General features: G+C 45.9%; 1 protein-coding gene across 1 annotated transcript; it reads left to right on the top strand.

Moving 5' to 3' along the window:
- Nucleotides 1–275: 275 nt before the first annotated feature.
- Nucleotides 276–22,514, top strand: LOC141949929 (uncharacterized). Its single transcript, XM_074884095.1, is given in 8 exon segments — nt 276–678; nt 892–1,101; nt 8,249–8,446; nt 8,449–8,799; nt 18,119–18,186; nt 19,714–19,777; nt 20,532–20,620; nt 22,407–22,514. Coding segments are annotated over 8 exon segments (1,476 nt in total). The 3' UTR covers nt 22,500–22,514.
- The last annotated feature ends 341 nt before the right edge of the window (nt 22,515–22,855 follow it).

The raw sequence follows: 22,855 nt of genomic DNA, 5'->3' as shown, positions 1-22,855 counted from the left end.
TCTCCGGTCTGGCCGTTGCTGATCCGCAGGTCGCAGGTGGCCGCCTTCAGCTTCTGGCGGCCCATGATCTGGCGCTTGAGGTCGTTGAGGGAGATGTGGAGGCCGCTGAAGGTGACCGTGTCGTAGCGCAGCTGGGAGGAGAACTGGTCATGGACGCACGGCATGGCTGGGCCCGGCGACGCCTGCTCCTGACAGCGTCCGCCGTGCGCGGCAGGTGGTATCTGCCAGCCCCTGGCCCCCGCCCCTGCCACGCCTCCGGCCCGGGGCCCTCAGCGATGGAGCTGGGCTGCGGTGGCAGCGCCCACCCGGCTCCTCCTGGCAGCCCGGGCCAGCAGAGGGGTGATGGGGAGAGGCCCCGCGGCCCCGGCTCGGCCACCGATCCCGAGCTCAGCCTCCGCGGCCCCGGCTCAGGCCCGTTGTCCTGTCACCCCCTGGGCCTGTCCCTGCCTGGTGTCCTGCCACCCCCTGGGCCCGTGGTGTCCCTCCTGTCACCGTCCCGGCCTTCACCACACAGCATTACCTCCCGCCAGCCCCTGGGCCTGTGGCGTCCCCCCCTACAGCCCTGGGCCCATCACCGCCTGACGTCCTGTCACCCCCCGGGCCTGTCCCTGCCCATGTCCCTCCTGTCCCCCCAGGCTGTCACCACCCGCTGTCCCCTCCTGCCAGCAGCCAGCCAGGGCGAGGCAGCCTGGGGGAGAGGCAGCGGGCTTTGCCATGTGGCCTCGGCTGCCGGCGCTGCCGGGCGGTGAAGGGAGGGGACATCTCGGGGTGCCTGAGAAAGGCCCCGCTCCCCGCGGACGGGGCAGCCCCTTGTTCCCCGGCCGGGGAGGGGCCGCCAGCCCGGCCTGCGCTGGGAGGGGCCGGGGCCGGGCGGGGCCGCGCGCTCTAAAGGGGCCGCCGCGGGGCCTTTCTCCGGGGCTCTCACCGACGGTGCGAAGCCGGGACCCGCCCCGCGCCCGCCCCGATCCGCCCCCGCCGGGACGCGCCGAGCCGAGCCGAGCCGCGGCGGCTCCAGCGGCGCGGGCCGGGGCCCGAGAGCGGCGGCGGCGCTGGCCCTGGCCGTGGTGCTGGCGGCCCGGGGCGGCTGGAGCCGCGGGAACGGTGAGTCGGGGCCGGGGGCGCGGCCGAGGCGGGCGGCGGGGCCCGGGCGGCGGCGGCCCCGCGGCGGGGGGGGCCGAGGCGGGCGGCGCGGGGCGGCCCCGCCGCGCTTTGACCCTCCGTAGCCGTGGGGGGGGCGGCCGCCGCGCCAGGCCGCACCGCGGGGCCGGCGGCTGGGGCGGCTCGGCCGGGGCCTGCGGCGCCGGGAGCGGGGCCCGCGGCCCTCCCGCGGGGAGCGGCTCGGGTCACCTTCGTCCCGGGGCCGGCGTGTTCGGGCCCAGGCGGGGCAGAGCGGGCCGGGAGGGACGGGCTCGGCGGCGGCCGGGAGGAGCTGGGGCGGGACCGGGCCGGGCTGCAGCTCCCGCCGTTTCGCCTGAGGATTGACCGTGCGGCGCCTCCCGACCCGCCGGGACTGTCGCTCGCGGGAGCGGGGAGGGTCCGGCCGTGCCGCCCGGTGCCGGGGCTCAGGGGTGGGGAAGGGCACGGCCCCCCCCGGCCCTGCTGCTGGGAAGGGGCTGAGCGGTGGCACCCGGCCCTGCTCTCCTGGGCCGCTTTCAGCCCCGGCTGCAGTTCCAGACGGGTTTAGCGAGGCGTGGGGCTGCGGGTTTGTCTTTAACCGCGGGAACACTTCGGGGGAGCCGTTCAAATCCACGGGTGTTACGGGGGGTGAAGCTCGGAGGTCGGGATCGGTGTTTGCACGGGGTCTGGTAAAACACCAGACGGGTGTAAAGGTGTTGTGCTGGAGGTGTGAGCTTGTTAAATCCCGGCTGACACGAGTTTAAGCCTTACAAGCTGTTTTGATGGGTCATGTCAAACAAACTTGCTCAGGAAATGATTCTAGTTAGAGGTTTTAAGTTCGGATGATGTTTACAGCTGTTTTTAAATAAAAGTATTTATGTCAGGCAAGCTGCCTGGATACGTAAATCCCCTGTGCCCCAGACAGCCCCATACCCCTGTCAGCTTTCCCTCCGCAGAGGCAATAGCAGTTCCAGTGCAGACAGTGCAGCGATGGCTGGTTTGAGCTGTGGCTGCTGCTCAGAGAACAAAGCAGCAGGTACCCTTAAGACAGCCCCTTTTTCCCAGCAATCGGACAAGTTGCATATTTCAAAAATCGCCCAGTTTCTTCCTCATACGTGTTTTTAAAATTACAAGCCTTGAGAGAGACCCGTGGTACGGCTTTAACCTGGGCGGGTAAGTTCCAGCTGGCAAAGCGAGTCCAAACCTGCCCCTCGCCAGCAGAGACGTGGAAAAGGGAGTTGACATCCAGCACTAATAATAAATACGTCTAGAGCTCTGGTCCAACAGCTCCTAATCTGAAAATGTTATTACTACTCCTACAGTGAAGCTTCTTATTTATTTATCTATTTAAATCATATTTGGCTTTTTGGGTTGCAAGCGTGTTTACGATCTTAACCCCCTAATCTTTGCTGTATTGCTACGTGGTGGGAAAATATACTCAACAATTTATGGATGGAGAAACAGCAGCAATGCACAAGATGTCAAACCAAAGTCTGGGGTGGAATATTTTTATATCATTCACGCAGTGCAAATACTTTGTATTTTGTGGACAATTTGGACGATCAAGGTCCCTAACTGAAAAGGTTTTCAGCCACTCTGATGTTTGATTCCGATTTTTGAGCATGATGAGCTCACACAGCGCTGCAGTGCAGGTGGAGAGCAGCACGCTAAGGCGAAGGCCGGCGTCAGCGGGGCTCGGAATGCACAGACAATAGTGGCGTGAGCAAACAGGTTGTTCCCTGCGCAGCGGAACTAACGGAGTCTGCTTTCTTGCACATTTGTGTCCTGCATTCTCTACAAACATGCCCCAGGATAACGCTGCTCTCCAGTGACAACATTCCCCCCGTCTCTGAGCCAACCGTACGTGGTTTTTCTTGTGCCCTGTACCTGTCTCTTCCCTTTACTCCTTTTAGACAGTATCTGGTAAGAGGCTGGGCAGCATGTAGTGTGTGTGGCTCAGCAGGCAAACTGGGTGGGTGGTTTGAGTTCACATTTAAAGCACCCTTTGGCTGGAGACGCTGAGTTTTTCCTCCTTAACCCATGCCCAGTTTTCATACATCTTTTAGGAATATGATGTGTGAGAACTCTCTTCCTCTTTTACATGTGACTGAAGTTAGTTGTGAGCTCAGAAGTTACTGAGAGGAGTAGAAGCAAGGGTTGAGGAAAGGAAACCTGACCTGTGCATAAGATGAAGATCCATATTTCTTGTTCTGTGAAGAAAAACAGGTTTGTGTTTGGTTTTTTTTTATCACTCTGTAAACATAATGTGACTTCTTGAAATAAATCTCACACGTGACTGATGCATGTCAGGTCATCAGCTGTGGTAGTTAGGGTGGGATTTACCTCCCCTAGTTTTAGGCATCTACCAACTGAGCAGCTCTGGGCTTAGCAGAAAACTAATCAATACAGTCACTAGAGTTTAGAGTACGCTTCTCCCCTTCTAAACTCTTCACCTGAATTTGGGCGCTGCACGTGTACTCCACTGCCTGCTGCTGATGGTGGGAGTTAGAATTCTGGCTGAGGTCTCTCTACTGAAATCGTCAGGTGGGACAAATTCCACTTTGTATTTCTGCAGTAGTAGCCTTTCAAAATAATTTGCTTCTTATATATTAATTCTGGCTCATACAGATTTTTTTGTGCTCCTAAACTCATTAAGAAACTGTTCCCTTGTTCCGCCTCAACGCTGTGTTAATTTTTGGTGCTGAGAGACTCGGTCTAGAATGAAATTTTGCTTCCAAGAGTATCAAGTAGAAAGAGTAAGTGCAGCAGGGCTGGGCTGTATCAGAACTAGGCAACAGCTGTGTCTGTCAGCTCTCCGTGTGCCCTCTTGCTGTGTTAAAAGAGAGGTAGTGCACTAACTGTCTCTCTGAACAGTCTGTGAAACCCATAAGCTCTCTGGAGGTCAATATTGGGGTGACTGTCTTGCAGAATATAAATGATGTTGATATTGGCGACGTGTAAAACCTGTTCCTGCTCCCTCTGAAGTAACGAGGTCTGTTAGTATCGACCTCTGTCCCTTACCCCGAGTGACCTCCCGTGGTCCTGGGACGCTGTCGCTTCACTGCCTTTGATCTGCACGTGGGAAGCGTCGTGTTTTCTGAGGTGGAGAACTGGAGTTTAAAAATTAATATTTCACGATTAGATTTTTGAATGTTTATTAAACTATTGCCCCAGTAGGCTAGAAGCTGTCTTACAGCTGCTCCTAACAGCTTCTCCTAACCTGTCACTTGGCAGGATGTTTTCCTCTCCCAGCAGTTACCCAAGAAACACCCAAAAGCCCTTTTTCCAGCTTCCTAATACCAGTTCTGAAAGTCAGCCTTACACAGAATTGCAAACTTTTGACTTGACCAAAGTGAGTGTAATTTTTCTTAAATAATTTGCTTATTCAAGTAGGCAGCGAACACTATAAAAATGCAGGATTGCCTAATAGCTTAAATGGTTTGTGATCTTTCTGTGCAGTGCTGCGTTATTCTGGTCTTCCTTGATGGTTAAAGGGCCAGAGCTCTGAAGCAGTGAATCCTTAAGGTTTGGTATCCACATGGTTTACTATAAACAAGGCTTAAGTTCCAGCTATTGCCCTGCTTAGAGTCTGTCTTGAAAACCAACCTCTGACATAGATCTGGTTGCTTCATTCGGTACTTTAAGGTTGTTACCAAAGTAGTTTGTTGAAGAGGCTTTGGCATCTTGGGATTTTGTTGTTTGTTTTCAAAAAGCAAGCCTTGGGACTTTTTTTTCTTGGGGGTCTGATGAAACATGTCTATAATGATGTTTTGGGTGTTTTTAAGTTACTTTGAATCGCTTGGTAACTGGGGCTGGAGGAGTGTTTCCTCTCTGGCAGCGTACTGCTGTGCTGCTGGACATGGAGCCTGTTTCTGCTGAAATTTGGGAATTTAGAGATTTTGCCAGTAGTTTGACCAGCAATAGCTTTGGGCCTACTACTGGAGAATCAGTCTGAGGTTTTGATTTTCCTGAAAGCTGATTTATGTGGGTTTTTTTGAGACCAGATTGTCTGCATTATAATTGACTGCTCAACTTTGCTCTCCTCCTTCGGGGATCAAACCTGCGTAGCCTTCATACGGAATTGCTGATTAATTCCCCTGCCCCTGCAGAAGAAATACTGTCAAGAGAAGTTGTGGAAAACCACTTACTGCTTTGCTTAAAACTGCTTCTTGTTGTCTTGGTAACCATAAATTTATGGGGTGGCTTAAGCAGCTTCTGCATGAACAGCAGATACAAACTGCTGAGCAGAACTCAAAAGCATGGAGACACTCCAACAAAAGCAGATTTTCTTTCAGATATTCTTAACTCCTTTCTCTTATCCTTGATCCCTGAGGTGGTTAAAAAAAGCTCAGATACCGTGGTGGTATTCATCACTTAAAAACTAAACTGAAGTAGAACATGAAAAATAAGTCTTAAGTGTAATTTTCTCTAACTGTGGAAAAATCTGTATAAACCCTTTAAATCTTTGTACATTTAGAATTATGTTAGCCTTTTATTCAGTGGTTTATTTCAGAAAAAACCCCTGATTTGCTTTAAATGTCTCCTAAGTTTCTATTCCAGGCTAACGTTGGCATGTGCCGTTGCCTTCCGTGAAGAGGCCTCGTGCAGGAGCCCCCAGTGCTGGGACCCCTTGAGCCCAGCAGACAGTGTGCCAGTTCATGACGTTGCTGTTGCTCCGCTTTGAAAGCAGCAGAGTTGGAATAACTCGGGTCACATCCTGGTGTGCCCGGATGTGTAGAACCTCCTGTTTGGTCTGTGCTGGCAGCACTAGTGACAAATAACGCATTCTGTATGAGAGCTGGTGACAAATATGAAAATATTTCTAAAATGCAAACAGCTGATGGACTGTGGCTGTGTACTTCCAGCTCTGGTAGATTGGTAGGATTATTCAACACTTCAAGATGCTTTGCTGTTTACTCCCAAGCTTCACTTGCCTCTTCTTAGCTGCGCTCCTGGAGCAGGGGGAGCTCTGTGGATTAAGGGCTTGTCTGGGGGACAGCTTGTGGCCAATTTCTAGTGATTTACCTAATCCTAGTCAAAATGATGAAAGACTCAGGTAATTACGTATAGATGCATTTTGTGGCCTTAAACCACAATAAAAGCCTAGAGCTTTTACTCTTGAAAGTAATTCTTAGTCTGTAGAGTTGAGCTGTATTTTTTGCCCTTTCCTTAAGGTCGGCTGTGCACATTCAGATTACTCCAGGTAGTACTTTATCCCGGGATACGGCCGTTGGCACCGCCTTAGCTTGCTGTGTTTGGCCTGTGTGCTCAGCAAGCAGTAGATAAGAAGGAAGATGTTGGCTTTTGCATTTATCAGGCAGCTTTAGCTGCACCGGTGTCTTGTACATTGAATTGCAGTGTTTGAGTTTTATTTGCCCTTCTGTTGTTCCTCCTTTCACGAAGAAACCGCTGGCCTGCCCTGTCACACACTTGCTTCCTTGGAAATACCGACCTTGATTATTTAAAATTAACTATTTAGAGTACTTAAACTGAATCTGTTGCTCTCCCAGTTCTTTTAGCCCACAGTTGGGATGTGCAGCAAGACAGCTTTCTGGCTTACTTCCAGTCTGGCTGCGGTTTTTCATGGGGCAAAGAGGCTGGTGGTGGTTGGTCATCAGATTTCCTTTCGCACTTCCAAAAAGTTGATCTCTGAGGCACTGTGTGCATTAGCTTTTTCTTCCAGAAAGCAATTTATGAAACGACTTGGATATAGTGACAGAAAATCCCACTGGGCAATAACATTGCTTCAGATCCTGTATTAGTGTTGCCAGATTTATTTTTTTTTTATGGCAGTGGAGCAAATTTGCATAGAATTTATTTTTAAGCCACACAGCAGTGGTCTGTGTAAAACCATGAGGAGTCAGACAATTGTAACTATCAAACATCTGTCTCCACATCAATTTTGTAAGGCCTGATTATTGCTGGGTGAGTTCTTGAAGCTCTGGCATGGTAATTTTGTAGTCGGTGAGCTTTACATACAGTGACAAAAAGAGCAAAGGTCTTGTGCTTTTAATTCTTAGGGGGAAGAGGGGCAGGGGTGGGCTGTCTCAGCTGTAGGCAAAAGAGAGAATCCCTAAAGTGGCTGCAGTCTAAAAAAAAGTAATAATTGAAAAAGCATCCCCCTGAACAGGACAGGGGAATGGTTGTTTTGCAGCGTTGTGTTGCCAAGCAGGTTTGCCTGTCCACAGGCTTCTCCCTTGAACATCAAGGTCCAGCTGTGTGTTTCTATGAAGTTTGGTTTGAAAAGGGTTATCACTGGGACTTTGTGCTATACAGGCATGGGGCCCTGAATTTCTTTCTTGATTTCTTACCTGTGCTTAGAGTTAAAAAAAATATTTCCCTATTCGAATTTTGTGCTTTCCGTCTTTTCCTTTTGCTGGTGCCTGGATTCATATTACTCTGTTCACCTTCATGTAATTGTTCACTTTGCCAGGTCTTTGGGTTACTGGTTCTACTAAATAAACTGACTGGATAGTCAAGGCAGGGAGATTCGCAACCTTGAGGAAATAGTAACAAAAAAACACCTAATCTGAAAAGAATGCTTAGGGCAAAAATTGCTAGTGTAGTAAATGACTGCTGTCAGCAAAGCCTGGGCAGGAGTGTGGGCTGTACTCGTGCGTGTGTATGTCCAGGTTGCTCTGCTCTCTTCCGCGGCACTACCATTTCCTAGCCATTACTCTTTTCCGATCTTCCCCTCCCTGCAGCCATTCTAAATTACTTCCTCGAATCCCCTGGCATTAATTGCACGATCTGAGATGAGGTAGGTGTGCCGCTGGCAAGATCTAAAGAAAACAGACTCTGTTGCGTGGACATCTCTTACTTTTGTAAACGCCAAATGACGTCTAAGAACTGGTGTTACAACAGCTGTCGTGACAGAGGTAACATCCAGAAACTCAAGATGGCAGAAAAATTAGGAAATACCCCTTTGGTCTTATTTTGTAATCCTGTACCAGGGGATGTTCCCCACAGTACATTTCTCAGCGCTTGAAGCGTGCTTTGCTGCAAAGGACCTGGTCGTGAATTCTGAGTGAAGCTAAATATTATGGTGTGGTTGGACAAAACTGTGTATTTAGAAAACTAAACCAATTACATTTTATTAAATAAGTAAATAACATTGTTCTTTGCCTTCCAGTCTGCAGAAGCGTGGACGTTGGCAACAACCTGACCCGGCTGAACACGCTTGAGAGCTGCACTGTGATTGGGGGCCACTCACAAATATTGCTGATGTTTAAAACCAAGCCTGAAGGTTTCCGTGAGCTCAGCTTTCCTAAACTGACTATGGTTACAGACTACTTGCTGCTTTTTCGCATGTATGGCCTGGAGAGTTTAAAGGGGCTTTTCCCAACGTCACTGTGAATCGAGCAGCTCATCTGTTTTTTAACCCCGCGCTGGTCATTTTTGAGATGGTTCACCTGAAGGAGATGGGCCTCTGTAACCTGATGGACATTCCTCGAGGCGCTGTGCGGGTTGAGAAGAACAAAGAATTATGTTGCTTGTCCACGATCGACTGGTCAAGGATTTTAGATTCTGTAGGAGGTAATTACATCGTGGCCGACAAGGATGACAAAGACGAGTGTGGAGATGTGTGTCCAGGAGCTGTGAGAGGGAAGAGCAACCGCCCACCTACTGTGATAAATGGCATTTTCATTGAACGCTGCTGGGCCCGCGATCGCTGTCAGAGAGGTGAGTCTGGGGAGTGGTGTGTGTCAACTGTGGTTTTGCTGTCGGTTTTTCACCTGTCAGACCTGTTGGAGGGCTAATAGGTGTCTATTAACCTGCTACCTTTAAGCACAGCTTCCTAAAAGCAAGGCTCAAAAATTAATGTGAGTCAGGTGAAGACAGGACCTGTGGGATGGGGCTGTTCTAGCAGTTCTTTCACCTGTGTGAATAATGTATGCAAGAGTGTTGTCTTTGGCTTCTTTGGAAAGTTAGGGACTGCCTAAAGCTCACAAGTTTAACTGACTGTGAGCCTATCTGGTATCTTATGTAGTATTTAAAGTGGTATTAGTGTCTCTGGTGGGGTTTGGGTAGGGGATTAAAAGTCCAGATTGACAGAAAGGCTGCAGCAGGCAGACACAGAGAGGGGGAGAAAAGTCTGGTGGAATAAACCCCACTCTGTACAGGTGCAGTTACATTTTTACTGAAACATGACTGCTGTAAGAAGGTGTAAGGCCTGTGGATGAGTGAGCAATGCTTGCACAGAGCAGGAAGCTGGAAGCCAAGTCAGACCTGAAGGGAAAAGGAGAAGGAGGAGAGAGGACCTGGGTGGGGGTTGCCTGCAGCAGGAGTCCTGGGGAGGGTGAAATAACGGGGCTCTGAGCCTGGGGCTTTCTTCAGGGGAGAAGGTGTGTTCAGAAATTCTGCTGCTGCTGCAACCCCTGAGCTCCAGTTCTTAAACTGTATTAGCGTTGCTTTTGATTTCATACAGCTTTGTTTTTTCCAAACTTGGAACTGACCTTAAGTTTAGTTTTAATTATATATTTACTTTGATTTATGTTCAATCTGACTGACAGGGAGCAAAGTGAATTGAGGTAAAACTGACACGTTTGGAGTTGTCTGGCTTCCTGGAGGTGTTGCATGCAAATGAAGCAGCGTGTCCTAAGATGAAATGAGGAAACCTGTGGGCTGGAGAGAATTTCTGGCCAAGCTTTAAAGAGCAACTTGGAGTGCTAAGTGCCAAATTTGAGAAGGAATCCCTACCAGTGTGCCTAAACTAATGAGATTGATGTGGTTTCCCCTCTGATACTCCTCACCCCAAAATCGTCTAGCTTCCTTCTAAAGAAGGTGGTTGTTTTTGTCGCCAGAATAACAGGGTATGAGCAAGAAGATGCAAACATATGTGTGTTCCTTTTTTAAAATGAAAAATAAGGTTATAAGGTATTTTAGTTTGTAAACTCTTCCGGTATATGGTTCAGCAGCACCAAACCTGGCTCCTTATACTTTTGTGTTTTATGTTTTCCACTATTTCATAACATTAAAGATCTAACTGAAACTTTTTCTGTGGCTAGACCATTCATAATGTCCCTCGTTCCTGTGCATTTTCTGGGGCTGTGCTACAGCAGGCTGGAATGCATGGTTTCTCTCCTTTCTATGACCGCCTATTTCCATGAAACCCGTAGGAATGTAAGATTTTTACCACTGGGGCAGGAATCTCAGCTCCTGAGCCTCTCATACAAATTCAGCTGAATTTACTGGAGGATACCCGTGCAGTATCACACGCTCTCTTAGCTTAGTTACCTAAGGAAGCCAAATGGTAAGTCCATTTGACTTGAATTGGAAATTTGAATTTGAAAAGAATTATTATATAAGAGTAATTATATACAGATGCTCCCATCTGGTTTTCTGTGTTCCTTGTAGAAGATTTAGAGAAGCAATGCTCCCACATATTGGTCTGCATTTTCAAAGCACTTAACAAGCCACGGTTCTCTTTGTTTCGCATGTTACGATTTGTACTTTTATTTATTGGTAGCTGGTTCTCGGCAAGCTGCTCTCTGTATTACATTGTGCCTTGTGACACCTGCCTGTATGCCTCTCGAGTTATTTTAACAGCTTGAGTAGTCTTTTAGACTTCTTAGACTTTTTTGAGTAGTCTTTTGAGTAGTCTTTAGGCTTTCAACACAGATGCACACTAGTAACTGTGGTAGAGATTAAGTGGCATTTATTTAGTGAACCTGTTCATCTCCGTTTGCTCTGTTCTCGTGCCAGCCATAACGTATCCTTAGCATGTGTAATTGTTTTCTCAAGATTATTAAGCGCTTGTGTGAATTGTGCTTTGGCTTTCCTCAGCCTGAAGAGTCTCACAGCAGCTCCCAGAACCGAGGGTATGAATGTTGTGAAATCTTTCCCTCTGTATTTTTGCAGCTTACCTGGGAATCTTCAGCAGTTAATTCTGTGCTGAAGTTCCCACCTCTCTGGTTTTAAGTGTATTCTCCTCTTTTAGGTTTGCTCTTTGGCTTTTAACCAATGCTGGAGTGAAATGTATCAATTTCGGTGTCATTTTCTTGGGGGAGGTTTGGTTTTGTGTGTTGTTTGTTTTAACGCAGGTTATTTGTGCCCCTGGTTTGTTTTATAGAACTTGGTGTGGAATGTCCTGTTGCTATTTTTTGTTTTGCATCTGTGGATGGGAAGTTGTTGCTGTCTAAGCTGAGAGCGCTGCTGCCCTGGGACTGTGGGCCAGGATATTGTGTTTGCTGTTTTGTCTACTAGAAAAAATTCTTCAAAAATCTTAAAGAATATGTAAATAATAATTGTTTTGATGTTACAGAGTGTGTGTCAGTTGACAGAGACAAGTCCCAAGCTGTCAGGCTTTTCCAGCCTGCTAAGCTTTGAGTCTTGCTGGAGAAAATAGGAGATGGGCAAGAATTTTGAGGAAGCACACGTGGGAAGGCGGAAAGATGTCACAGGAAGATTAATCCTCCAGGTACTTCTTTGCACAGCTGGCCTTCAGGTGAATGATCAAAACAACTGTTTTATGATAAAAACCATTGACTGATAAAAACAAATCCTTAGGTTGTAATAAGGATCAAAATTTAACAAACCATAACAACAAAAAGCACCCTTGTAGCTGTGAGTAAAACTATGTGCAAAGCTTTACAGAAAAATTCCCCAAATTAACTTTAAAAATTCTGGTCTTGGTCTAAAGGACAAATTCTTTGTTCTGAGGTACAGAATCAAGTTCAATATGAGGTGGCTGATGCCCAAATGACTTTAAAATTAACTACTCCTTACAAATCTCCATGTTCCCTGGAGGTTAGGTGCGCTGAATATTTCTGCCCCTTTTCACAGGGAGACAAATTTCACTGAGTGGCTCTTTAGCAAATTACTGTCAGAAGGCCTGAAGCTCCGAAGCTTCTGGCCTCGCAATCCTCAGGTACCTGAGGGGCAGGAGTAGGTGTGGTGGCTTCTCAATCTTCTTCAATTACAGGCCGTCCAAGGCCCTGACAGTAGCAAAGCCTGGAGTTAGTATCAGTGTGCATGGGGGCATTACACTTAGTGATAACTGGCTGAGGACTCCAGGTTTTGCCTGAAGTTGTGTCAGGTTTGGGGCTTGCATATTAAAGAAGAACAAGCAAGCAAGCAGAGGTTGGGGGTTATTTCTGATCCCTTATGCAGCGCTGAGCTCCCCTGTAATTTGGAACACAAAAGTACAAGGAGCAGGCTTGCTCTGCTTGCCAGAGAATGGCCCAACAGCGGTGTGGTAGGCACTGGGTAAAGTATTTACAGCTCTCGTCGCTCTCCTTGTGTGCACTTTGTGACACTTTTTCCGCTTTTAAACACAGCAGCACTGTTAATCGAACTCCATGTTTTGGTAATTGAGCTTGATTGCCAACAGCTTAGCCAGAGTTCTGCAAGTTGTTTCTACCTGCTTGGGGAATCAGCTGGACTGAAAGGAACTAGGACAATGAAAACAGACATAGTTTTGAGTTTGTTTTTTGTTCCCTACTCTCATCAGAGAGAGATGCTTTGTTCTGCAAGTTCAGTTCCTAAGGGACTTGCTGCCATCGTGTAAACAGCATGTGCACTGCTTAAAATGCATGAAAGGAAGATGTTTCTTTGATCTTTATTCTATCTGGGCAATATTAGGCATACTCCAATGGGAGGCCTCCACTTCTCCGTGCAAGTAGTTGGGGTGACAGAGGAGAGCAGGAGTGCAAACCGTCAAGGGAGAGAAACAGAAAGGTGTAGGTTTGTGAACTGAGAGCCTGTCCGGAGGGTTCGATGGGAGGAGGTGAGGGACTTTCATAGCTGAGGCTTGTAGTCCCAGAAGTCCTGTCCCCCAAAATAAGAGATGATAGTTGGGCTGTCTGACTAACTCCAGCCACGGAGGTGAGGCACCGCATCTGAAGTTATACGGGGATTTGTGTGCCCGGGCACAGGTACTGCGCCGTGTCCTCGGTGTGGTGGCTGGAGAATCTCATTTACAAGGATTGTAACTTCTTAAGAAGATAAAGAGCGAGTGACCAAAGGCATTGGGGATCCATTGCAGTTGATAACTTCCTCCAGGCTTCATCGTATTAAGATGACTTATCTGTAAATATGTTTTTATATATTATATAAATAGAAGTATGTGTGTGTATACATACATATGCATATGTGTATGAGTTCCTCTTAGTAAGTTTTAAAATTTTAAATTTTAAAACCCTGGCTTCTTTGTTGTTATGGTTTGTTAAATTTCTGAATACTGTTTGAAGATTGTGTCACCAAAATGGGATAAAAGAACGTATCGACACCAATGTGATGTAGATAAGCAGACACTCCCTTATTATTTTCCAGGGATAGAGGTCAGCTCCACGCTACTGCCTTTCGGATTGCAGTCAGGGTTTTCCCTAAGGAGGGTAAATAATTACACACATCTTGTTTCATTTTACATGCATATTTGGGTTCGGTTCCAGAGATGGTTTCCCATATAGTAATTCGTAAGGACTAACTGATGTGCCACTTTCTGGTTGTACCCTGATTTACAACAGTGCCAATAGAAGTGTCTGAGGCCGCTTTCAATTAGTTTGTTGACATATTTTGCTAATTTGCTGTTTTAGGTCTGATTTTTTTTTTCTAATTTTCCACTGGATTGTGGCCTCCATGGTGTATGTAAGTCTTAAGTAATTTGCAGAGTTTTACAAACACTTTGTACTAATTCAGCAACAAAGTGTGGGCCTCTGTCTGAAGAGATCCCAGTAGGGACTCCAAATCTTGGGATTATTTCTCATAGTAACCATTTTACTGCTTCTTTTGCCTGAGTGGTATGACAAGGAAAGGCCTCTGGCCATCCTGTAGAAGTATCAACCCCCACCAGAATGTATTGATACCCATTTTGTCGAGGTAACTCTGAAAATTCTACTTGCTAATAGTCTCCTGGTTCTGTTCCAGATTTGAGTTTACCTATTTGGAGCCTTTTCTTTATTGCTGGGTTATTTTTCAAACACACATCACATTTTGCAATTATCATTTTGGCTAATCCTAGCATTTTGATGATACTACTTGTCTTTTTAGAAGGGTTACCAAAGCCTCTACGCCCCAATGACATTCCTGATGTTTTATCTGAATTATTTCTCTCGTTAGAAGAGGTGGTACTATTACTTGTCCATTAGGTGTCACCCACCATCCAGCTAAATTTTTCCTAGCATTCAATAATTGCCCCGATTTATCATCTTTTTCTGAATATGTAGGTTCCTCCCTTGAAAGAACTACTGTCTTGGTTGGAATCAATGCCATTTGTAATGTCGTTTCTTTTGCTGCTCTTCTGGCAGCCCTATCTGCCAAGTTATTTCCTCCAATTTCTTTTGTATTCCCAACCTGATGTGCTTTACAGTGCATGATTGCCACCTGAGCTGGTTTCTGAACTGCTTGCAAGAGTCGCAGAACTTCATCCTGATGTTTTAATATTTGATCCCTGGGAGGACAATAATCCTCATTCTTTCCACAAGACTCCATGGACAAGTACTACCCCAAAAGCATACTTTGAGTCAGTCCAGATATTTACTTTCTTCTTTTCACTTAATTCAAGAGCTCGGGTTAAAGCAAAGAGTTCTGCCTTTTGAGCTGAAGTGGTGCCAGACAATGCATTTGCCTTTATGATTTAGTTGTCTGTTGTTACGGCACATCCAGAGTATCGAACTCCCTGTTCCACAAAGCTGCCGCCATCTGTGTGTAGCTGCCAGTCGGGATCTTCCAGCGGTGTGTCCTTCAGATCCTCTCGACACATGCTCAGTGGTAGTCAGGCAGTCCTGCTCCAGCTGCCCTTCCTCCTGTGTAGAACTTAGAAAAACTGCAGGGTTTACCAGGTTAGTTGTTTTTAAAACCACATCATCTTGTTCAGTCAGGACCGCCTGGTACTTCATCATTCTGCCTGGGGACAACCGAAGTCCCCCCTTTTGTTCTAAACCAGTTATCACTGTACGTGGGACATAGACTGTTACTGTTCTTCCCAAGGTCAATTCCTGGGCCTCTTGAATAAGCATCACTGTAGCAGCAACTGCTGGAAGGCAGGTAGGCCATCCTTTACTCACAGTGTCCAGCTGTTTGGAAAAGTGTCCAGCTGGTCTTTTCCAACTTCCCATTCTCTGGGTCAGCACCCCTAGTACAAGATGTTGTCTTTCATAAACAAACAACTGGCAATCTTTGGTTAAATCTGGAAGTCCCAGGGCAGGTGCACTCATTAGAGCTCATATTAAGTCTTTAAAAGGCCTGTTTCTGTTGTGGGCCCCATATGAAGGAAAAGTTCTTTTGAGTTTCATACAATGGCTTGGCTATTTGGGCTCTATTTCTGGATACCTTGTACTTGTTTAGTCCAAAAAGAATTTAAAAGTTCTATTGTTACCTTTATGCAGGTGGATCTTTCTTCTGTAGCAATCAGTGTGTCGTCCGCATGTTGCAGAAGTGTCCCGGCTTTGGCCGTGGATCATCCTGTTTCCATTCTTTAAGCTCCTTTGTCAGCTGATTTCCAAAATTGGTCAGGCTATTTTTTTTTTTTAAGTCCTTGTCCATGTCAATTGCATTTTTTCTTTTTCGTCTGGTTTGTGGATTTTCCTACTCAAAGGCAAACAATTTTCTGCTTCCCTTCTCCAGAGGCATGCAAAAGAAAGCATTCCTTGAATCAAGCACTGTAAACCACTGATGGGTCTTTTAATGCTGTCAACAATATGTATGGATTTGCTACTCTAAAATAAATGTCCTTAACTATCTGATTCACTGCTCTTAAATCTTGTACTAACCTATATGCACCCGAAGGTTTCCTAACTGGTAAAACTGGAGTATTATATTTAGATTCATATTCCTCAAGGATTTTTTTACTCCAAAAATTTGTCAATCATTTCTTAATTCCCCGTCTAACTTCTGTTTTAATCAGGTACTGTTTAATCCTTACTGGTCTTGCACCCTCTTTCAATTCTATTTTCACAGGTTGTGCTAATTTTGATTTGCCAGGTTCATCTGTTTCCCATACTGTAGGGATTACAGCTAGATCTACTTCCTGTGGAATTTCTTGTTCTTTTACTCTTTCTTGTGTCATCAGGATTTCTCCTGGCTTTGACTCAGGTATTCTTAGGAAGAGTTCCCCTTCCTCAAAAACAATCTGTGCATTTAATTTGGACAACAAATCCCTTCCTAACAAGGGTATTGGACATTCTGGTACGTACAAGAATTCACGTGTAATTATTTTGTTCCCAAATTTTAAATACAGGGGTTGTAGAAATGGCTGTTTTCTTCTTTCCCTGTTGCTTCCCGTATGTTTGCTGTTTTCATTCCCAATTTCCTTTTACAGGTATTCAATACTGAAAATGTCATTCCTGTATCTACTAAAAATTTAACCTCTTTTTCTCCCAGCTTAATTACAACCAGAGGTTCAGCTGGGTTCCCCTCTGGTCCCCTTCATTCATCTGGGATCGTTACTCTTGCTGCCTCTTGCTGACCACCCCTCATCCTTGGACATTCTCGTTTCCAGTGCCGCCCTTTTCTGCAATAAGCACACTGATTTATTCCTAGGGGTGCATTAAAATCTTGGTTCCCAGAATTCACAAATCCTCCTCCAAAGTGCCAGTGGTAGGCCACTCTTCCTGATCTTCCAAAACATATGAAGACCACCAATAATTACAATACTCTATCATTTGACTTTTATGTAAGTCATCATGTATTTCTCCCCAGTGTGTTAACAGACATCCTAATGGGGAAACCTTCGGTACCTTTTCATCCAAAGCCAGATTACTAACGCTCTTACTCTTGAACAAATGTGTTTAGTTTAGATGTCATTTCAAAATATTTTAAAATTCACACACACACAATCACTCAGTCTTCGCTTCGTTCTTCTCTGGCTGCACCCTCGCGGGGTAACAGAACCGCGGATCCGAACTCTGCACTCGCTTCGTACTTATTTGTATGTCTCAATTCACACAAACACCACCATTTTTTTTATATTTTTTTCCAATTTTCTTAAATACCAAAATACAAATGTCAATAGAAACCTATAGCATATAGGTTTTTCCAATACCCAGATTTCTCCAACCCTGCAATAGCTTTTGCTTATGTCTTACAGGCAGAGGCCTCGGCTCCCAAACCAAATGGGTACCCTTTGTCCAACCCTGCGCAGCTTTCGCCGTGTCTGACAGGCACTTCCCAAACCAACCAGATAAGAAGTGTCTTACCAATTCCAGGGGATGCTGCAAAGAGCCTTATGGATCGGGGATCGATGGGTATCCCAGAGAGTTCCTCAGTGCCGGCTGGAACCAATCAGGTCCCCGACTCCTCCTGTCTCTCTCAGCGAGGTGCCATCTGGGTCACCAGAAACTGTCGCCAAAACGGGATAAAAGAACTTATCGACAGCAGTGGGATGTAGATAAGCAGACACTCCTTTATTATTTTGTAGGTGGGCAGAAAGACTAGAAAATATTTGACACTACCAGTTGTCATCCTGTTTTCTCAAGCAGTAGTTAGGGTAAAGAAAAAAAGAGACTGGAGTTTACTGTGCTATTAATGGTTTTATGCATTTTGGGTGAGAGAGGGCTGCTGCAGTTGCTGTATCTGGAAACAGTTCCCTTGTGAAGGTGGAAAAGCGGTCATGCTCTGCTGGTGGTGACGCTCTGACGCTTCTGTGGTGCGATTTGAACTTTCCTGTAGTTCCTTCAGCCCCTACTAATACTCTGTGCAGAAAGGCAGCTGGTCCTCTGGAGCCCAATAGATTGCTGCTGCCTTGAATGGTATCAATCTTGAATTGTGAGGCATGGAAATAACCTCTGCAAATACGAGGAAAGCAGCGCTGTGGTTGGGCGGGGATGAGGCAGAACACTGTTAGTGCATTCAGGAGTGTCTGTGTGAATTGCATTATCAGTGATTCTGAGTCTTATCCAAAACGCTTGAGTATTTGGTGTAAAATCAAGAACAGCACATGCACAACAAGGGTGCTCGCTGAAACACCTGAGCTTACTCTGCATCTCTTCCAAAATCAATGTGTCACTCTTTCTTTCCCTAGGAACTCCCAAGAATAATTTAAGACTTTTTTTGTGTGTTTCAGACTGTGCAGTGAATGTCCATAAGAACTGCAAGAGTTTACTGGCTGAATGCAGCAGCATCAGACCCAAGGTGGGTTTTAAAATTTGTTCTTCTTCTATAACAACAGTGCTTGACATAGAAAGTTTACTTTAGTGTGAGTGTTTTCGTTTACATCAGTACAGAATCTTGCCCTACATCTTCAAGACATTGAATAGTTGTTAGGTTGTCCTTATAGTAATTTATGACAATATATAGGGAAAATAAAGTGAAATGGTTATTGCTGTACTGAAAATTACTTACCACTGCTTGTGTCTGTCAGAAGGGCGACTAACCCTTATAAGGATGCTCAAACCCATCCCTTTTTTTTGGGAGCGTAATTGAATTATATGGTACCTCTGAATTTTACGCCACTGTATTTTAATAGGTTGTGCCATCTTAAAGCTGATGGAAGTGTGAGAGGGCTGGAGGGGAATTTGGTTATAAAGTTGCATATTATTGATAAACTGAGCACTGCAGAATAAGTTCTTTCATTTTTGAACTGTGATGAACTTTATGTCTTGCTAAGCTGTTCATTTTTGATCTGTCTCATCGTGGTGCCTGCGGTTGCATGTAAGGTCACAGGTTGGTTTCAGATAGCTTCTATCTGTTGTTTTTTTTTTCTGGTATTGGTTTTGAAAATCATTTCCTCCCCCTTATAACTAATGATACTTGAGGGAGTTCTCGTTAGTTCTAACCTGCAAGTGTTGATGATGTCAGAGGCTGGCAGCAGATGAGGGAGTGCTGTGAGGGGGAGCAGAGCGAGCAGAACAGCTCAGAGCTGGGCTCTCAGAGGTCCGAGGAAGAGCTTTCAGCCCTTGGGGATTTAGAATGTAACTCTTCAGAGGGCAGAAATGTTCTTGTGGGGTTTTTGGTATGTACTTGTAACCCAAAACATCCGCTTGCTCTGATGCTTTCATTTCCATTCGTTACCGTCTGCCAAAGTTCCGTGGTTGAATCAGCCCTGACAGACCTCTCCCGAGGAGAGCAAAGAGGGAGCGGTGGCACAGAGTGGTGTGAGGGATGAAGTCAGAAATGAGATCCTCAGAGTGAAGCAGGACTCCCCAAAAGCCTTTTGTTACAGACTATAGTACTTAAGTTCTTTGCACCTTTGATAAATTCTATCTCAGTGAATTGTAATATCCTGGTGTTGTAAGAACGAGAAAGTTGTACAGGTTACCAAGGATGCGATTTTAAATAGGCAGTCTAACTTTTTGTTAGCCAGCTGGGTTAGTTTAGTTCGTATTGATGTAAACTAAATGGTGACAAAGTTACCTTTACTACCTAAAGGGTTTGCTTTCATCTAGTAAATATTTATTATCATAGCTTTAATTCAGCTGTAACTTCATTTTTGGTTCTATTTCAGTCTGATTTATACTTGATAGGATTTTTATACAGAGTGTTGATGTCTATATGCCATTCTGGAATGTGAAAAGATCAAAACTGTTACTGTGTGAAATCTGTTATATTTTCAGTGTACAGCTTCCCTTACAGTTAGTGCTGTGTCATAGGAGAAACATGATTCATTTTGAACTGAAAGTTTGATCTGTAAGTGTAAGAATATTGTGTTTGTTCCTGTAGCAGAAAGATTTGCAGCACAGACCTTCTGGATCTCCACAAAGTTCAGCCCAGTGCATTTCCCCAGGTTTGTTCTAAAGAATGATTTCTGTGCTCAAGGCTTATCTGTTGGATTGTATTTTTTTCTTTAACGTGCTTTAAAGGCTATACACGGTGTGTTATTGAAGCACAGAAAAAGTCCCTTTTAATAAGATGGCTTCATTCTTTTTTCTACTGGGTATGGCTTAGAGGCTCCTAGCAATCTCCTGTGTGGTTTTGTCTTTTTATGTTTCCTTATACCTTCTTGCTGTGTAACCTCAAAATATCATGGTGAAAAGGGATCAATAAGCTAGTTTTTCACTGATTGTCTGTTCTCTGGCCTCTGAAAAGACTAGAACGGTGAACTTTGTTTTACATCAGATTTTCATAATTGTCTATTTAAAACTTGCCTGCAGCTAGTGGTTGCTGGAAATCTCTACGACAAGCTAGCACTAATGGTCTGGACGTAAATCTTTGTTGCAACAAAGTGGGAAAAGAGACCTGGGAGAAAAAAAACCAAGAAGAAAGAACAGCTCTATTGCAGCATAGGCTTTGAAATAGCTTTTTGCTGCTGGAAAAGACCATCACGGCCACAGGTGTATAATTGAAATGGCATTTTAATTTGTAGACGTTGCAAGGTCTGCACTAACAGAACAGGCTTCTTGGCTCTCAGGTGACCGACGGGAACTAGAGCAGAATTACCTGCTGCCCTGCAGATGGTCCGTTTGGTTGCTTTGGCTGTAAGAAACAAGCTGACGTGAATCTCCAAGTATTGCTGTGTGTATTTTGTACGTTTTCGTTAGGTACCATTCGACTTGCAGTGCAAGGTGTACTTCTTTATGAAACGGCTCTTACCAAGAGGCAGTGCAACGGGAGTAATTGTTATAAGAAGGTAAGTGGCTGTTCGTGTTATCGAGAGTGGTTTTGTGCGTTTAGGGGAATGTGCAGAGGCTAAAATAGGAAACAAGAAGGAAAATGAAAATAGGAAAAGTTGGCTGTAGGGCTTGTTGTTGAAACAGCTCTGTGGTATGGTCTGGTGTGATGGGTTAACAGCGATAGGTAGGGCCTCTCAGCAGTGTGCGGGCAGTGCTAATGGATCTCAGAAGATGGCTTTTGGTTGGTGCAGACTCTGCTAGGCAGCCAGTACTTATTTTCCACAGCCGAAAGCAGAAGCTGGAAGGGAACAGCTAATAGCATGGGCACTGGTTGTCTTTACCCACAGCGTGACACTGCAGGCTGCAGTGCCCAGCAAAAAAAGCCAAGGGTATCGTATCAGTGTAAGAGAAATACATTTTAAGAAAGGTATAAACTGTGGTGTTTGCATCCCCTCCATCCCTCTCCCCACGTTTTGTCTCTGGAGAGTTTTAGATTTGGCCTAACGAGAACCGGAACTTCATGTTCTTGGCTTGTGGAGTACAGAAGGAGAACTTCATGGCTGATGATTTCAATACTTCTCCAAATGGAAATGGGAGGACATTTGTTATTAAGCCTTTGTTTAAGAAATCTGCCTTTACAAATCTTGCTACTGTCTAATTAGTGTCCTCCTTCAGAACAATGGGCTTGGAGCTCATCACTTAGCTGTTTCATTGAGCAAGGTGGAAGTGGAAGGAGAGATAATTGTTAGTGGAGGTACAGACTAAGAAAGGGGAACTTTTGGGGGTGAGTAGACACCAGTGCTTTTACAAGAAAAGTTGTAAATTAGCGATGCATAAACCTTGGCTGGGAACTGGGGACCCTCTTGAACTGCTGCAGCAGCGTGGTCCTGAAGCAGCCTCCCAGACACTGTGCTGGAAGAGGAGTTTGGTCGGGGTGGAAGACAAAGCTTGCGTGCAGTGGAGGGTCCTGGGCTCAGGGGTCCGTGAGATCTTGTCCACTCCCATGTCCTTAAAAGCACTTTGCAAAAGGGGCAGCTGCAGACCTTGTCAGTGATAAGTTTTAAAGATCGTCTGGCTGATTCTTCATCTTTGACTTCCCTGAAGTTCCTTTTTTAAAAGGATGTGTTTTGTCTCCTGCTCCTTATCATTCATTACAGACATTAGTGCTAAATAATTGTATCCCTTTTTCAGAAGTCTATTACAGGCTTCCATGTATTGTGTAATAGTGATTAAAGTTTTAAATATCTTTCCAGTTCACAGACTGTCTAGATTTAAAAAGCATTTAAAGCTGCTGTATTAAAATGAAACTTAGCCGTGGTATCTGTTATGTTCAGTGTGTGTGCATGCAGATATCAATCACTGTGTAGCAATGAGCATTGCAAAGAACTTGGGGGTTTTATGTGATCTCAGATTTTTCTTGTTTGCCATGAAATGTCCTTGTACGGTAGGGTGTGAATAATTGCGTGTAGGTTCTGGTGTTGTACTAAAGGAGCAGCTACTTTGCAATTTCCACACTAAATGGGCACAGTAGGGACCAATTTCCTGCCCTTCAGACCTGCTGATTTAGCCAATACGGCAAGTGAAGTGGCAGCTTTACATTTCTAGAAGGATCACAGGTAGTATATAAACAGTGCATCTCTGGGGCCACTTCAGTGTGCCCAGTCTGAGGGCAGCCGGGAGTGAGCATGGGGAATACAAATTCAAAAAGCAGCGGCAGAAGCAACACAATTCCAGGGAGACAATTTAATAAGAATTGCAATTGAATGTGCTTGTGGTCTAGATGCATATTCTGTATCCCTCCAGAGTGAAATAGAAACAGATGCTCATGAGTTTGAAGCAGAGTGTTGGAGTGCTGCAGCGGAACAGTCTTGCGCAAAAAGACAAAAGACCTTATAAAAAGGCGAGATGTCATTTATGGTAAGAGTATTTTTTGTCCATCCCTCCGTCCGTCTGCAGCTCGGCTCCAGCCGGAGTTTGTATCCTCAGGCCTTAGCAACCTCTCTCCCCCCAGGACTTGTGCTGCGACCCCCTGCACGCCCGCAGCCGGGAGGAGCGGGGCTGGTGGGACCCGACCCCCTCTGCCCCCCGGGAAAGGCTCCCCTGGACACCCGGGTTTCAGGCAGCGACTGGCAGGTGGCCGGGCTGCCCCAGGCTCCAGCGCTGCAGGGAGCAGCCTGCGCCCAGCCTCCAGTCAGGCCCGGCTGCCCAAAGCGCACGTGCGCCCAGCAGGGAAAATCCCAATCCATGTTCCT

Source organism: Strix uralensis, chromosome 14, assembly GCF_047716275.1.
Source record: "Strix uralensis isolate ZFMK-TIS-50842 chromosome 14, bStrUra1, whole genome shotgun sequence".
Lineage (NCBI taxonomy): Eukaryota > Metazoa > Chordata > Aves > Strigiformes > Strigidae > Strix > Strix uralensis.
This window is presented reverse-complemented; position numbering and strand designations above follow the sequence as displayed.